General features: G+C 28.9%; 2 protein-coding genes across 3 annotated transcripts in view; one reads left to right on the forward strand and one right to left on the reverse strand.

Moving 5' to 3' along the window:
* LOC129915390 (uncharacterized) overlaps positions 1–3798 on the reverse strand; it is a 31064-nt gene extending 27266 nt beyond the window's left edge. Inside the window, exon 1 of one of the 2 annotated variants that reach the window (XM_055994902.1) lies at positions 3547–3798. In XM_055994902.1, coding sequence (XP_055850877.1) covers positions 3547–3655 — 109 coding nt within the window. In that variant the 5' untranslated portion in view covers positions 3656–3798. The remainder of the gene's footprint in view (positions 1–3546) is intronic. The other variant, XM_055994901.1, reaches the window with a different exon arrangement.
* The window catches only part of LOC129915391 (uncharacterized), a 463244-nt gene that overhangs the window by 211674 nt on the left and 233917 nt on the right, over positions 1–17653 (forward strand). Inside the window, exon 5 of the mRNA XM_055994903.1 lies at positions 13610–13743. Coding sequence (XP_055850878.1) covers positions 13610–13743 — 134 coding nt within the window. The remainder of the gene's footprint in view (positions 1–13609; positions 13744–17653) is intronic.

A 17653-nucleotide genomic window follows, 5' to 3' on the forward strand; every position in this document is an offset into this window, starting at 1 on the left:
TGAAAAATGAAAAGTGAAATTCTTTTCTAAAAATAAGAAAAAACAACAAAAAAAACTTATACAAAACAAGAGAACAAAAAAAACATAAAAAGGCAGAAAACTTTTGCTCACAAGAAGAATCAACCATACAACTATTTTTTTTTTTTTTTTTTTTTTTTTAAGGACATGGGAAACAATACGAGAGAGCGTATAATAGTAGTGAGTGGAGTGTATTCAAAGGATATAATAACTGAAATACCAGACGAATGAAAATTTTAATTAAATCGTAAAATGTTTTGGCTTTTATACATTTGCTGGTATTTTTGATATTTAAATTTTGGGTATACGTTCCTATAACCTACCTACACTATATATCTAGGATGCAGAAATATTTATATGCTGCCTAGATGGTTTTTTTTTGTTTTGATTTTTGCATTCATATACGCATTATATTCGAATATATTTTACGGAGAATGTGTTTACACATAAATATTATTAAGCTAGACATTGGACCATGAGACAGGACTTTTTAAAAATTCATTATTTTTGAAATATTATATTCATAATAACGACAGACAAGGGAAATTGTCATGGTTGGTTTTGTTCCTAATTAACGAGGATATAATGGAGGAAATCATATAGATGGACAATCTTAATATTTTTATCAACAAAATTTGAACATTTTTTATGTGAAATAAAGATATCACAGTTTGGATTTAATCATTTATTTATCAGTTCAACGTGAATAATTCTGAGTTGATACATAATGGGTTATAATTTTAATCCAAATTTAATGTCAATATTATAATAAAAGTAAAGGAAACAGAATCATATATTTGAAAAATTAAGAACATTGTTGATACTTAGAATACTTTTATATAAAATGCATTTTATAAAAACCGGAAATTAGTTTATTTTACATTTCTTTTTAAATCACTCATAAGCAATCAAAACATGTTTTTAGGCTTATAAAATTGGAAATTATGATTTTAAAAACCAGAGTTGAAAATCCAAATTTTAAGATTTTAAGCACAGTTATTATCGCTATCGAAACAAAACTTAAAAATTTCAATTAAAAAAAAAAATTAGAAAATTAGAAATTAGAAATTTTTTGAGACCCCAAAAAAGTATACCTTTTGATTTCTTTTGTTCAGACGCAATAATTTACAAAACAAAAATAAAATTGGTTAACTACTGTGCAGTAATTTATGTATCAATACCTGAGACCAACATTTAAAAAATACTCAATATCCCTTTTTGGAAATATACCTGCATTATGTATATTGATTTTTCAAAATATCATCTTTTTTTTTAAATCAAAAATATATCATTTGTTTTTGATTTATGTTTAAGTTATGTGATTGTTTTTTTGGAAAAATTCAGAATATACTATCATTACCATTAGTAATGATTTTTGAAAAATTGTATTCTGTGATATATTTTTACTGAAAAAAGGGGTTGTCTGTAAAGCCGGCTTACGGACGATGATTTTACGTGTTAACGTCGTAAGAAAACAGGTTGTGTGCTTTTAAAATGAGTCAATTGAAGCGTTTATTGATTTCAAACAATCATAATTTACAAGAAAAAAACTAAAAAAAATTAACTTTTTTCATTTCTCATTATATTAATTTTTTTTATTTTAAAAGCTTACAAAAAAAAAAATTATACCAGTAAAAAGCCAAATATTTCTTCTAAATAATAAAACCATTTTTAAATTTTTACAATGCGCAAAAATTATTAAAATAATTTATTAAAAACAATCATTTCTGATGAAAAAAGTGAAAAAATCATTTCCATCACCGTATAATAAATTTTATACCACCTAAAAGCTTATTGCTTCAGCTCAAAATATATACATATATCGATCATGTCTATTAGGCATCTACAAAAAGAGCTAGAATTTTTTGAAATCGATCGATTTTCATCAAAAAAAGCAAAAAAACATATAATTTTATGTTCTTACGCTATTGAATCAATTTTTTTTAGACATCCTATAATATGACGTTTCAATCTTATTTCTACGATGCCTAGAAAAAAAGTTAGAATTTTTAAAGCCAACCATGTCGAAATTAAAAACAGAGATTGCGGTACTTCCCACAGCCACCAGCTGTTCATGATCAACAGATCTCCACAGGTATTTTGAGGTATTTCGCAAGTTTTTTAATTTAACATTGTGCAGCTTGTAGTGAATGTACAGTTATGTGTGATATACCAAATGAAAGGTAACATCATCAGGATGCTCAATAAAGTAAAATCAAATTTGTATTTGCTTTAGATCAAAAGATAGAACCTTTTGAATAATAAAACATAATAAAATTGTTTTACCGTTATCTCAAAATTGTGACTACAAAATTGATTGAAATTTTGCACAGATATAGTCCTGTCTATTAAGCTAAGGAGATTTAAAATTCATTTCGAAATTTATTGCAATAACACTGCAGTTTTTTTAATTATTATGGAACCAAAAAAAAAAGTTTGTACATTACAACAGTTTATCATTCCCTGAAATCAAAAAAATTGGTTTAAGTGAGTTCACTAATTACTTTCTGTACGAAAAATGCAATTAAAATGTGAAAATTCACGAGTATTTAAATGCATATTGTGGGCAGATGGATTCGTTTAAACTTTGATAAATTATATTTTTGGTATCCCGTAGGCTTGAGCTATTAGAGAGACAGTATTTTTTTTTTTTTTGGTATCATAATCATTTGAAAAAAACTGCACTGTTATTGCACTTTTTCTCAGAATCGGCGCCGATACAAGCCGGTAAACTTACAGTTTTACTTTTAATATAAATCGGTTATCTCTCGCGCAAGAAATCTGCTGCCAACTCCCGGTCTAACTAAGTTTTTACTAAGTTTTAATTAGTAGGTTTTTTGTTAAAAGAAGCAAATGAACCTTTTTTTTGAATAGTATTGTTAAAAATCGGTTCTAAGAGATTTTTAGATTTCTAGATTATAGTATACAGTTTTGAAAAAGAAAATACAATTTAAATTAAATTTCATAACTTTTTGACGTTGAGCAACTAAGGCACCACTGTGCGGCATATTGTGGAACAAAAATCGGCCCGTGAAAACTCGACATCAGGCCAGGGGCCCAATTCCGCAAGAGTGAGCTTTTCTGCGAAAGTTTTTCTCTGTCTTGTTCTTAAGTCAATTTACAATTTTTTTTTTCGTGTACACGCAGGAATTCACTTTTGCGGAATTGGGCCCCAGTCTGAATTATACTGTGTATTTTTACTCACTTAATTTTATAGCCTCTGACTTATATTTAGTTAAAACAAAAAAACCAACACTTCAACACTGTTTGGCATATTTAGTGCTAAATTGTATTAAACTTAAAATAATTGATCTAATTAAAAATTGTTATTACACATCATGTAAACTATAATGTAATTTTAATAGAATTTTGCTATTTTAGCCAATATCGATCTATGTAATTATAATCAAAACGTTGGCACAAGTTAACACACGTGATGTCAAACTAAAATTACTTTGTATCTAATTAATCCTCTCATAGAAATGATACGAGTTAATGGAATTCTATTTATGTGTATATATAACTTACCTTTAGCGTAGGTTTTTAGTATATTTGGAAAAGTTTCTGGAATAGCAATTTGCTCCGAACAATACAACTGCACCATAGCACACTTTTGAGTTTGACTTGGCGGTAACATTTTTCACTAAATTTGTATATATTCCAAAAACTATAAAACAAAAATGTTACTTCAAAAATTCACACTTTGACATTTATGATGAATTGAAATAAAATGAACAAAAAATAAAAAATGATGAAATAAAAATCATTATTTCTATGGTATTTTTCAACAGCAGACAGTGTTTGAATAGTTTTCTTCTAATAAACTGAACATAGTTTTCTACGAAATTGTGGTGTTAGGTTGAAATGTTTCATTCTGTTTGTCCTAACACTATCACCAAGGATACCTGCCATCCTGCCAACCCCGACAACTCACTATTCCACCACCTGTGTGGTGAGGTAGTAGTGAAATTATATTGCTTTCAGCTTTGGAAATATAATTTTTAAATCAAATAAAATTGAAATATACATGTGTCGAGTCGAGTAAGAATTATTATGAATGGAAAATTGTATTTTAAACTTTTATATGAACTTTAAAGTTTTCTCTTTCAAAAGTGTTTGCAAAGTTTAATTACTTAGGATTGAGTGAGGTTGTGGTGTATGCAGAGTTGAATTAGGTAAAATTGAAACATAGAGATATGGGTGATTGACTTTTAAAGTATTTTAATTTAATATAATAAAGAAAGTATGAGCTAAGCATTAAGGTAAATGTCAACATTATTATTAAATGCGTATCTGATTACGTCTCCAAAAAACAAATATGACTTACAACTGGGTCTCACCAACTTGGTCTTAGAATTCAAATTCATTTTTGAAAAAATTTTACTTTTCCAAAATTGGTATGGTAGGTACATGGCAGGTGCCGTTAAATTTTGGTCCTAAAAAAAAATTCCAAAAACTACTCTCTTGAATTTCTTAAAAACCGCTGCATAACCAATATTGAAGTAAATAAACCCATCCCTTATAAAAGACAATAAAAATCAAACAAATTGGTTCAAAAAATGTTTTATAAGGGGATATGATGCCATAACATAAAAATAGGCTTTGGTACATTTCTGAGTAAACCAGCAACACTGGTAGGTTTTTTAGCATCTGTTGTAAAAATTCATTAAAGAATATTTTTAATTTATGTTCAAAAGTAATATAATAAAAACTGTGTTGCACTTACTAGCTTTTATTTCAAAAGTTTTTTAGAATATTAGAATTTTTATAATAATTAAATAATAATAATTATTTAAGTTTAATTTTATCTTTCATTTTAAAAGAAATTTATTAAAGAAATGTATAAAAGTACAAAGCACCTTTTTAAAGGGTCTTAATTTCCCAATTAAGTACGCAATTAAAAATTTTGTATGACAAACAATTTTTGTATTTTTTTTTTTTTTTTTGAAAATTGTGGGACCCGTTTTGAAAAAAAAATATTTTTGTGTATACAAATTTTCAAAAACTTTTCAAAAAAAGTATTCCATTTTGAATAAAGTTTAAAGGTTAAAAATTGCCGATGTTGTCGTATTATTTTTTAAAATTAAAATTAAATTTTTTTTTAACAAAACCATTTTTTTTGCTTAAATTTCATACAATAAATGATACGAAAAGATTCTCTAGGTAATTTAAGGAAAACAAATATATGGGAGTACTTTTACTCTTCCATTGTTTAAGCGATAAATGGAATATTCTCATAAACTGACTGCAAACACAAAAAAAAAAAAATATTTTGAACACAACGGCAACACCTACAATTTTTAATCTATAGACTTTAAAGTATTTTTAACTACCGATCGACACGTTTGAAAATAAAGATCATCAAAATCAGAGCTGTTCGGCCGGGTTCCCTAATATTGCCATTTTTTGAGCTTTAGTTACACCACTAATATAAAAATAAAGTTTCAAGAAATTTCAGTAACTTATTTTAAAAATATTGATTTTTCAATATTAAAAAAACAAAACTGATATCTTTGAAACTTTTAATTTTTATCCTAAAAAAGTTTCCCCTCTAGGAAATAGTGATGGGAACTATCGAATAAAAACTATCAAACTATCGATAGTTGTAAAATATTCATTCATTCGATAGTTTTAAATCATTCATTCATTCATTCATTTAGTTACTATTTTCATTCGAATAGTTTTTTCATTCGATAGTTTAGTTAGTATTTTCATTCGAATAGTTTTTTCATTCGATAGTTTAGTTACTATTTTCATTCGAATAGTTTTTTCATTCGATAGTTTAGTTACTATTTTCATTCGAATAGATTTTTCATTCGATAGTTTAGTTACTATTTTCATTCGAATAGTTTTTTCATTCGATAGTTTAGTTACTATTTTCATTCGAATAGTTTTTTCATTCGATAGTTTAGTTAGTATTTTCATTCGAATAGTTTTTTCATTCGATAGTTTAGTTACTATTTTCATTCGAATAGTTTTTTCATTCGATAGTTTAGTTACTATTTTCATTCGAATAGTTTTTTTATTCGATAGTTTAGTTAGTATTTTCATTCGAATAGTTTTTTCATTCGATAGTTTAGTTACTATTTTCATTCGAATAGTTTTTTCATTCGATAGTTTGTTACTATTTTCATTCGAATAGTTTTTTTATACGATAGTTTTTTCATTCAAATAGTTTTCTAAACTTTTGTTTTTTCATTCAAATAATTTTCTTAAATGATAGTTTTTTTTCATTTGAATTTTATTCGATAGTTCAAATCATTCGATAGTTCCCATCACTACTAGGAAATCACCCAAAACTCTTAACAACAAAGTTTGAAGCCAATCGCTTCTGTGGTTTGGACTGGTTTGGTTAAAAAAAAAAATCATGTGTGCAATTCACACGTGGTAGAAGTGAAACCTTAAAAAATCATTTTTCTTGCAAAAAAAAAATAGAAAAAATCTACCTATTTTTATTCTATCACCTTCAAATCCATGTTGACAACCTATATAAATTTTATATCATCTGAAAGCATATTGTCTAAGCTCAAAATATATATATCGATCAGGTCTATGAGACATCTACAAAGAGAGTTAGAATTTTTTGAACTCGATGAAATTTCATCCAAAAAGCAAAAAAAAACATTTATTTTTATGTTCTCATGCTATTAAATCAATTTTTTTGTCTAACAACCTATACAAAATTGTATACCATGTGAAAGCTTATTGTTTCACCTTGTATAATGATGTATAAATCTTATTTCAAAGATGTCTACAATAGAAGCTAGAATTTTTTAAAGTCAACCATGTCGAATTTTCAGACTGAGATTACGGTACTTCCTACCCTGGTAGCTGGTCATCGCCAACAGATCTCCACAGGTGTTTTGAGGTATTTTTAAATTTTGTTCAATTTAAGATTGTGTAACATGTAGAGAACGTAACGTTATGTGTGATATATCAAATAAAAGGTTATATTATCAGCATGCGTATTAAAGTTAAATCAAATTTGTATGTGCACTAGATCAAAAGATATAACGTGTGTTGGAAAAGAACATCTTTTTACCGTTATCTCCGAATTTTGAATATGAAATTATTTGAAATTTTGTACAATTATAATTTATTTAATTACCTATCTACAGTAAAAATTTCATTCATCTATCTATTAAAATAAAAAAGTTAAAACAAGTTGAAGTCGTGTCGCGTTTTCGTTTCATCTTGTTTCAAATCACTACGATACTAAAGAAGTTTTCACTTCAAAATTTTTTATGTAGAACATTTGGTAGAAAATAGAATCTAAAAAAAAAACACAGTTTCAAAAAAATACAACTTTTTTTGAAAAAATAATTTTTTTTAAATTTTGTTCTTAACTTTTTAAGAAAGGTCTTTGCACAAAAAATTATCGTTTAAATCTGCTAAGTCGTTTATGTGAAAGTCAGAAATAAAAAAAAAAAAATGTTTCTATGTCAATTAGGTAGCGTTAATATCGCTTTAAAGTAGGATCTTATTTTCTACAGTATTTTTTTTTAAATAAAAAAATAGTTACACTTTTTTAGCATTCATTTTATTGTAATGTTTGAATTTTATCTCAAGTTCAATTTTTTTTTTTGCGAATCCTTAAATTGCTCTAGAGCATTGTATTGATATACCAAATTTGTATTTAAAAGTTTTTTTTTTTTAATTTTGTATGTAGATACATTAGGGTGGTTCTTATCTGAGACATGTACTTGGATAGCCGCTATTCGGTTGCAAATATTGAGTAACAATTTCAAACCCATACTTTTTTTACGATATGTATTGGAGAACTTCACAACAATTGAAGAACTAGCGATATCTCTTTATTTTGAAGTAAAAGTGGAGAATCATAAGTAAATGCTATCAAAAAACAAACAAGGTTAATTTAAACTGCTGAAATCTTTATCAAAAGTTTATTTTATACGATAACTCAAACTAAAATTTGATTTTTTGTTCTAACTTTTGTAATTACTCATGAAGATATGTGAGAAATATTAAAATGACATCAATCGTAGACATAATATTCAAAACCAGCGATATATTTCTTTATTTGTCACAATTAAACACATCAAGGACCTGCAAAGTCGCAAAATATATTCGAGAATAAGTTTTTGGGGGCACATTTGCATAATACCACAACCACATACAATTCTATGTGTATGAAATCTAAATTTGTTTACACCTGTCTTGTTGCCCTTAGCGTGGCGCGAGCGAGTGCGACCTGCATTCATCATCATTTTTTCAAATCCAAAAACACCCTTGAGTTTAGTTTTTGTATATGAAAAACCATATACGCGGTAATGAGATATTCGCCGAGAGAAGAGGTTGTTAGATGAGGCTTGATATTTTTATTTCTTAGTTTTTTTTTTTTTTCTTATTCTTTCTTTGATTTGGTTTGCGCTCATTCCATCTGTTTCATAGCGAACCAAAAAGGATCTAAATAATGTGAAGTCCTTGAATATAACCAAGATTGTAATTTTTTATTCCTTCTGCATTTACCATCCAGTACTTTCTCTATATACAAGATACAAGAAGAAGGAGGTTTCACTCTTCTTTTTTTTTTTAACAGGGTCTCATTGTGAGAGGCGTAGGGGAGAGGAGGGCTCACTCTCTTTTGGAGTCAATGAAGAGAATGATAATGACGATGATGATGGTTAGAAATTGGAACAGTTGATGTGATAAAAATCCTTTGAATAGAAGGAAACGAATAAAGCAACACATATACAACAACATCCACGCCCACACAAACTTACAAAATGTGAATAGTATTTGTGTTCCATTAAATTGGAACCAAATAGCAAAAGTATAGAAGCAAAAACAGAATCAGCAACAGAAACAGAAACATCCAGCCATCATATAAGGATTGAGGGTAAAAATTGATAAGGATCGGATGAGGTTTTGATTTCGAACTGGTTTATGATGAATGTCATAATGGTTTGGCTCTTTCGTACAATGACACTCTATTTTATGTGGAAATGTTAGTTTGTGTGTTGGGTTTGATATGTTTGTAGAGAAAGACACAGAGAAATGAATGTTGTTGCTGGGAGCTGATGGTACTGGACGCGTTTTGTTTGTGTGCCCTTTTTTGCTTTTGGTAAATTGTTTTTTTTTTTTTTCTACTTTTTGTTTATTTGCGAGGACATTTTTTTTTTATCTTATTTTAGTTTTTCTTTTACTTTTTTCATTATTATCATTTTTGCTCTTTGTGCTAATGGAAATGGGTGAGCTATTTAAACTTCAGGAGGACAGTTGTATATGCAAATATTCTGTTAATGGCCTAACATTCAAAAGCTCTGAAGCTTTTTTGTTTGTAGATATGGTTGTTTCGTGAGATGGGTTTTTTTTTTGTGTTTGAAAGTTGGACGCATCAAAAGTGTCGAGTTGAATGCGAGTAACGCGCCATTTTGTTGTGAGGTCTTTCACATTAGGCACAAAACCTAAAAAACCTAAAATTGAACTGACAAATAGGGCTTCTTATTTCAACACGCGAGTGCTGTTAAATTGAAAAAAAGTCTGAGTTCATAGAAGATCGTAGAATATTTTGTATGTGTGCCATTTTAATGTACGAGCGTTTTCTTCAAAGTTACAGAACATGGTTCCACTATTTGATCAACTAGCAGGATTGCTTATGCCGATTTTTGCCGTGCGGCGAAGCTCTTCGGCGGGCGTAAGTCGACTCGTGTGAACTTAAGCCCCAGGTGATTAAAGGTGATTTAAGCCTCATAGAAAAATCCTAGTCTACTTTATTCGTGCGATATTTTGTGAGTCTAAAATCGACTCGTGAAAAAACGGCATTCGTATGAAATAAAATTATATATACATATTTTTTTTTTTTTTTGGTTTTCATGGAGGAAGTACCTATAAAAACTAGATAAATCACCAAAAAAAAAATTCTTTATTATTTTAATAAGAAATAAGAAATTTGCTGAAACTTATTAGGAAAAATTAACGAAATAGTAAGCCATTAGTAAAAAAATTAAAATCTTCAACTTTTTAACATTTTTACCTTCATATTGACAGCAAAATTCATTAAACAGTTTTCAAAAAAATAGAGTTAAAAAAGAATTTAAATTTTTTCTTTATTTTGTTACTTAATCTTTTTGACCCGTAATTTTCTTTGAAATCTTGTATACTAGAAAGTCAGACATCAAGAAAATGGTTAATGTATGACAGGTACCGTTTATAACGGTTATCTCTCTATATTTTTTTTTATCAAAAGAAGTAGGTATCTACTTTATTTGCTAGTCGTTCAAGACATTTTTGAGAAAAAAATCGTTTACATTTTGGTCTTATGGCAAGAACAAACAAAATTCAATTTCAATCACCAAAACTCTAACTACCAACTTTGAATTAATTCGTTTTTTAGTTTTATTGCTTGCTTCAAACGATTCAAAAGCAGAGATCAGAAATAAATCTCAACCTTTTGAAAGGTTCCTAAATAACTCTTATTTGTCGCCATTTTCAATAAAGGTCAAAAAATAACCTTTATTTTTAAAAAAGAAAAATTTCGGTCAAGGTCTGAGAGAAAAGTTTATTTTGCATTTTTTTATGTTTCGAGATTTATCGATGAGAGAAAAAAATAAATCTCATCTGCAAATTTATCAATTCCTAATTCCTAGAGACATGGGAGTGGTGCCATATGAAAGCTTATATTCTCAGCTACCCGATAGTGATATAATCGGGTTTTGGTTTTCTTATCAAAATTCCGAGAAAATCGCGTTTGAAAGTTGGGGTAAAATTTGTTTCGAAAAATCCCCGAATCTTTGAACGCTCCTGGAAGCTAAACCGCTTGAGAGAAATTTTTGGGAGTGATGCCAAATGATAGCTTGTGTCATAGGCCTACGCTTTCCACATTGTCAAATTTTTCAAAAATCATCTTCCATGTTAAACCGCCACATCATGCCTATTTTTTCAGAAACCCGCTGAACTTTTTTTTTTACCTTTAAGTTCTCCCGGTTTGAGAACGCGTGCACCTACAGGGATGAGAGTTGTACCCAAATGTAGGTTAGAGTCCCCGCATCAAAATTTTTTTTTCATTTTTTTTTTTTCAAAATTCCGAGATATAGCCGTTTGAAGTTGAGCGGGCGAAAACGCTTCTTGAAGCTGAACGCTTTAACCTAGATATTAGAACATCGGTCTCCTGGAATATTCTAAATTGCATTGGTTGTGCTTGTCGTCCCAGCAGCGACTCAAATCACAGTGGAAAACACATTTTCTTCTTTAGATTTTATAGAGCAAGATCCCAGGGCCGCCAGACATTACTTATTTTCTCAAGAAAAAAATGTATTTAATTACGTAGTGCTAGGACATACTATTAGTGAATGGATACTGGCTATCTTGTGCCGACGGCCATTTTACCACTAACAGGTGCTAAAGGTACGAAAAATACGTAGTTAGATTTCTTATTTTCTCAAGGCTGATTTTTATATATGATACTCAGGGAACTAATACATTAATTTTTGTAAGCTGCCAGACCCGTCGGATGGGCCTAACACCTTGCCAGACACGCATAATAGGAATCAGGAAAGTTAGATTTTATTATATGGGGGTCTGGGAAAAAATTTATAAAATATTTTGACTTCAGGACTCGAAAGAGTATCAAGACATTTTTTTCTGTAGATTCAAAAATACGTGAGTTATGTGAAAAATTGCAATTTTTATTAAAAAAACAAAATGGCGGCCAAATGACTCTGGATGCGATTGTGCAAAATGTGGTTTTCGACGCGTGTCTTGATACTCTTTCGAGTCCTGAAGTCAAAATATTTTATAAATTTTTTCCCAGACCCCCATATAATAAAATCTAACTTTCCTGATTCCTATTATGCGTGTCTGGCAAGGTGTTAGGCCCATCCGACGGGTCTGGCAGCTTACAAAAATTAATGTATTAGTTCCCTGAGTAGGTATCATATATAAAAATCAGCCTTGAGAAAATAAGAAATCTAAATACGTATTTTTCGTACCTTTAGCACCTGTTAGTGGTAAAATGGCCGTCGGCACAAGATAGCCAGTATCCATTCACTAATAGTATGTCCTAGCGCTACGTAATTCCATACATTTTTTTCTTGAGAAAATAAGTAATGTCTGGCGGCCCTGGGATCTTGGACTATTACTTTAAACGAAAAGAGATATAATCTTGGGTCTAAAGAACTTTGAGAGTCTATTTAGTTTATACATTATTTAATACATAAACTTAGAAAAACATCCTTTTCATATTTATTTTTGCAATATAAAGACATTCTTGACATATTCGACATTTTCCTTTGAATTGACCATTTTTGATTTATTTTCAGCGAAAACGGTTAAAGGTTGACCTTTTCCATTTATTTTTTTGTAAAAATCTCAACCATTGAGAGATATTTAAAAAAATAAAAAATAAATCTCAACCGATAACCTTTATTTTTGATTTTTAAAAATAAATCTCAAACCTTAACCGAAACTATTTTAAGTTTATGATTAACTCTCAGAGAGAAACCGATTGAAAATAAAGGTGGCTTTGTTATTTCTGGTCTCTGTCCAAAAGTGATTTTTTAAAAAATGAAGTGTTATTCAAATTAATTAAAATAAAGTGTTATTTAAAATTAATTAAAACTATTAAAACCATTTAAAAAGACGTTTTTCTGTATTTAAAAGCAATTTTTTCAATTTTTTTTCTTTAATTTTTTTTTAAATTTTGTATAGAATAAAATTGAAATATTTTTTTATGATATTTTTCAATAGCAACTTTTACCATAAAAGCAAGTTAGTACGTGCGACCCAGTTGTGCATTTTATTTCTTATACGTCTAGAGTAAATATTTTTTTAAACCTGTATTTTTTTAGGACATGTAGGATACCAATATTTTACTTAATTATTTTTTTCTATATAAAAATGACAAACCCTATTAAAATCTCAGGAAGAAAATTTCAGAGAAAACTGCTACCTATAGAGAAAAATACTGCCCATATCAAATCAAAAGCAATAGATTGAAGAATTGGCATTATTAAATGTTGTTTAAATACTATAAAAATGATTCTAACAGTGAAAAAAATTAACATTGCGGCATTATAAAATTTATACTGACCTCTTCATATAATATAAGTGGTCCGAATATGGCTAGTAAAGGTCAAATGATTTTTTTCTTTAGGAATAAACATTTGTTATAAACACGAATGTTACACATACGCCACAGTGACCCCTTAAGTTTAAACTTCGAAAATTGATAAAAAAAAGTATTAAGCTTCAAATGATTTGTTTTATTTCGTATTGTAAATAAATAACGGTAAATTCACACACCTTGTTTTGTATCCTCTTAAAAATAGATTTTGGTTGATTAAACTTATTTTGAGAAGGAAAGGTATTGAAACTTTTAAAATGTCATCGAAACTATTTTTCTAACATCAACGATTCAATTACTCACTCTATTGTTTGTATATAACTTCATCTACTTGGACAAAATATAACCTAAGAGAGAAATGTTTTTATTTTCAATTCTATTTTTATTCTGAATTATTAAAAAGTTTTATATAGTTTTTTTTTTTTCTGAAGAAAATTTTGAACAAAATGACACACACAACTGATAATAATATATATTTTTGGGTGTCTTTTGATAATTCTATTGCAGAACTTCCACATGCCCCACCAACACTTTGGACGGAAAGAGAACGATACGATCCTGGTGACATATTGCGAGCCAATTGTTCAACTCCTCCATCAAAACCAGGAGCGGGTATTGCGTTTTTCCTAAACAACATACCGGTAAGTCTTATTGCTTTTTTTTTTCGATTGCGTGTCGTCTTTCTTTTATATTAAAAGTTTTTTCTACAGTATGAAATGCTCTTGTTTATTTTTTAAGATATCATTTAATAAAAAAAAAAAAAATAGAATAATAACACAGCGAACGGTTTAAAAGTTTAAAACGAACAAACATGTGTTTGGCAATCATCTAAAAAGTTCTTATCCAAATAAACTAAAAAAAAAAAAATGAAAACGAAGAGAAACGAAACAAAGACGACTTTGACAGTATTTTTTTATCCTAGTTTTTTTATATATATTTTCTAAAGCAAAACGGGACACCATTTGAAAATTGTTTGAACTTGTGTGCTTAAAAATGTATAGATAACTTTGCTATTCCTTTTTTTTTTTCAATAGAATGTGCGGGAAAATTCGCAGCAAATCGATTTTCGTTAAAATAACAAAATGTATTTTTATTATTGTTTATCTTTGTGTGGTATATACAGAGTGTGGCAACGAAGGTCCTTGAAGCTTTGTTTACCTAACATTTTTTTTTTTTTTTTTGTATTCATTCTAGATAAGGTTTGGTGTTGTGTTATGTTAGCTACTGTTAGAATTTCGAAGTTTGCTTCAATTGGTATTGGGATGATTTTGTTTTTTTTTTTTTTTTCGTTTTCATTTTCATTTTATTATTTTCAAGGACGTGCAAATATTTGAAAATTTGGTGCGAAATTTTTTAGATGAAGATATCGTGTAAGGATGATGTTTCATCGATTTTTGGCAATTTGGGATTTGTGCAAGCAATAAAGATATTATTTGACAACTTAATGACTTCCAAATAAAGTGCGAGAGTAATTTTTTTTTTTTTGTTGTTGTGAATAGATGTGAAATTTAAATTTGATCGAATTGAGAGAAGGAGTTTGGTTTGAATAATTTGTTGTAGGTATTAACTTGGGTTTATGATCTGGGTGTTTTGAGTGATAGTTGTATCATTTAACGCAGGGTAGCAAAATAAAAAAAATAAAATTCACAATGTTTATTGTGCATGGCCATTTCTTGACGAAAATTGAAGAAATTTGGTACACTACCAACTTTTTTTATTCAAAATGGCGTCTCCAAAATGGCAGCTTGAAAAAACGTTTAAATATAATTTTCTTTTTCAAAACAATATATAACCTAGAAATTTGGCTGAATTCATGTCAAAAACGTGTATAATCTTCGAATAAAAACTACAAAATTTTAAAACAAATTTCAAAAATAAGAAAATCAGTAAAACATACTTTTAGACCTGTAGGTTTTAATCAAAACCAAGATTATGAAGAAGATCGAAAAAGTGGTATTCTTCATGCCGTCCGTTGATTTACTTGAAACTTGTTACAGATGATTTTTTGCGTAATTTCTTAGACCCGCTTTTTATTTTTTTGATATGTATCTCCTTTTTAACGCATACATCCCGTATAACGTTTACGAAGCACAGTACACATAAAAAGGTAATATCTTCCAAACTGACATTGGTCGCCAAATTGTCAAAACATGACAATTTGGCAACCAATGTGAGTTTACAATTCTTAATTGTTTTAAATTACCGACGAAAAACGCACAAAAACCGTAAAACCACGCACACCACTAATTTTTTAACAATTAGTGACCATTTTCCGAGAAGAAAACAGAAGAATTTGCGATTGAAATATAAAAATTGAATCCCGACCTGACAGATTGATGCCCATTTTTGACAAACAAATTTTGACAACGTTCGGAAGATATTACCTTATTATGTGTACTGTGTTTCAAGGTACCTATTGCAATTTTCTCGATAATGGATCTAACAATTTCGATTAAATTTGTTGTACGTAATGGTCTTATTGATTCTTATTGATTAAACAAAGTTTTTGAAAAAAAAATTTCAAAATTCACTTTTTTTAACTTTCGATTTTGTTTTTTTTTTCCCCGAAACTTAAAAAAATCTTAAACTTCCAATAGATATTTAAGACAAAGATACTTTGGACTACATGAGCAAGTTGGTGCGGGTCGCACAGTACTTTTCTAATAGATTTTAATATTCTTAATTCTGATCCATTTCAACGAAAAATCCATGACATCACGTTTTGAAGTACAAATTCATCTTGAATTCTTACATATATTTGTAAGAGCTGTGCTTTCGTGGTGCATGAACAAGTTAAAGAAGAATTTTATAAAGCTATTAGTGTAATACTACTGGCCGGCAACGAAAATAGAGCTTGCTCCAAACCATATTTTTCTAAAGGCTTTTTGTGTGCTGAGTTTAAGAAAATGTGGTATTAAAATTAAAATCCGTATCTTCTCTGTTTATTCTGTCTTTACGAACTGGGAGAATATCAGAATCCCAACTTTCAATATCCCGTTTTCTGAAATTCAAAAAAAAAATTAAAATTTCCTTGTTTTAAATCCCGCTTATAATAATCCTGTGTAAAAAAAATCTCGTCTCCTGAAAGCCCGCTTTTTAAAATCTTTTTTAATCCTATTTACCTGCAACTCCCGTTTCTTACTTTCATAGCTGGTACTCAAAATGGTACACTTAAATTACCAAACAGTTTTCCAATTTTAAAAAAATTAAAAGAAAATTAAATTGAAAATATAATTTTCATTGCAAATAAAAGTATTTTATGCATTAAAAATAAAATTGTTATTTCAAATTAAAAAAAAAAAAAATGCATTAGGAAATACCTACGTGTAAATATTTTTTTTTAATATTCGTCCATTTTTTTTTCAATTTTGACTATTTCACCAGCTATTTCAACTATAATATAAAAGTAAATGTTAGGTTAAATAGTCAAAATTGTAAAAATTCCGACAAACTAGAAAAAAAAAAATAATAATATGTAATTCAAACATTTTTTCAGAGTGCAGAAAAGGGTTATAGTCCAGTAATTTTAGGTTTAATCTGAGGAAAAATCGCATCGTCACCTCCTCAAAAATTGAGCAAAATAAACCAAAAATATGAATTTTTTTCGTAGTGCAGTCTAGTCACCTTCTCTGCGCTCTACTCCCGAAACGGTTCATCTGACAGCAAAATCTTATAGGCATATGTTGTAGATAATTTTACGACGAATAATGTTTATAATAACCTCTGATGACCTCCGATCAATAGGTCGCGAGATATTTACGAAAAACTTTTTGTGAACTTTTGACACCTATAACTCTTAACGCCGCGCCGGAACGTAAGTATGAAGACTTTAAATTAAAAAATCATACCATTGAGTTGGAACGGCTATTATAAGTGAGTGTACTTTTTCCCTTTGTACCTAAGCCACATAAATTTAATGACATCATTTAGTTCCCGAAGAATTACTTTACACTATTCCAATCGATGTCAAATAGCTTTTTTGACAATGTTTCACCTACATAATTGACTATCCCAATGACTATTAAATATGTATTCGCGGTAACATGCAACAGTACCTAAACCAATTTGTCAATTTTAAACTTTTCAAATGACTTATCACAGACTCATGCTTTAGGTTTACATCTTGAAACGTTCTTTTTTAACAGTTCTGCCCTTTTTAAAGACAAGTAGCACACTTTTACATCCAAATCCGAAATAAAACTCGTTTAGCTATCTGTCACATTGGTTTCTCGCTCATTTATAGTCAGAAGACGAAATAATATTAAGAAGTGACGTGACAGCTTTAAAAAAAAAAGGGTTTCCTTCGTTTGTTGCTGCCTGATGACTCATCGTTAACGTCAAGCACATTTTTTTTCTTTTATTACATTTTTTTTCCAATAGAAAAAATATATATATATACACCTACAGAGACTATATACATTATCCTTATTCAGCGCAGCATGTAAATAGATGTCGCTTCGTCAAAATCCAATGATATCTGAATCAATTCAGTTCACAATTCCGTCCTAGATCCCATCCGGAATCGGAAGGCTCTTGAGATTGATGATGGAG

This window comes from Episyrphus balteatus, chromosome 3, assembly GCF_945859705.1.
Source record: "Episyrphus balteatus chromosome 3, idEpiBalt1.1, whole genome shotgun sequence".
In the NCBI taxonomy this organism is placed as follows: Eukaryota; Metazoa; Arthropoda; class Insecta; order Diptera; family Syrphidae; genus Episyrphus; species Episyrphus balteatus.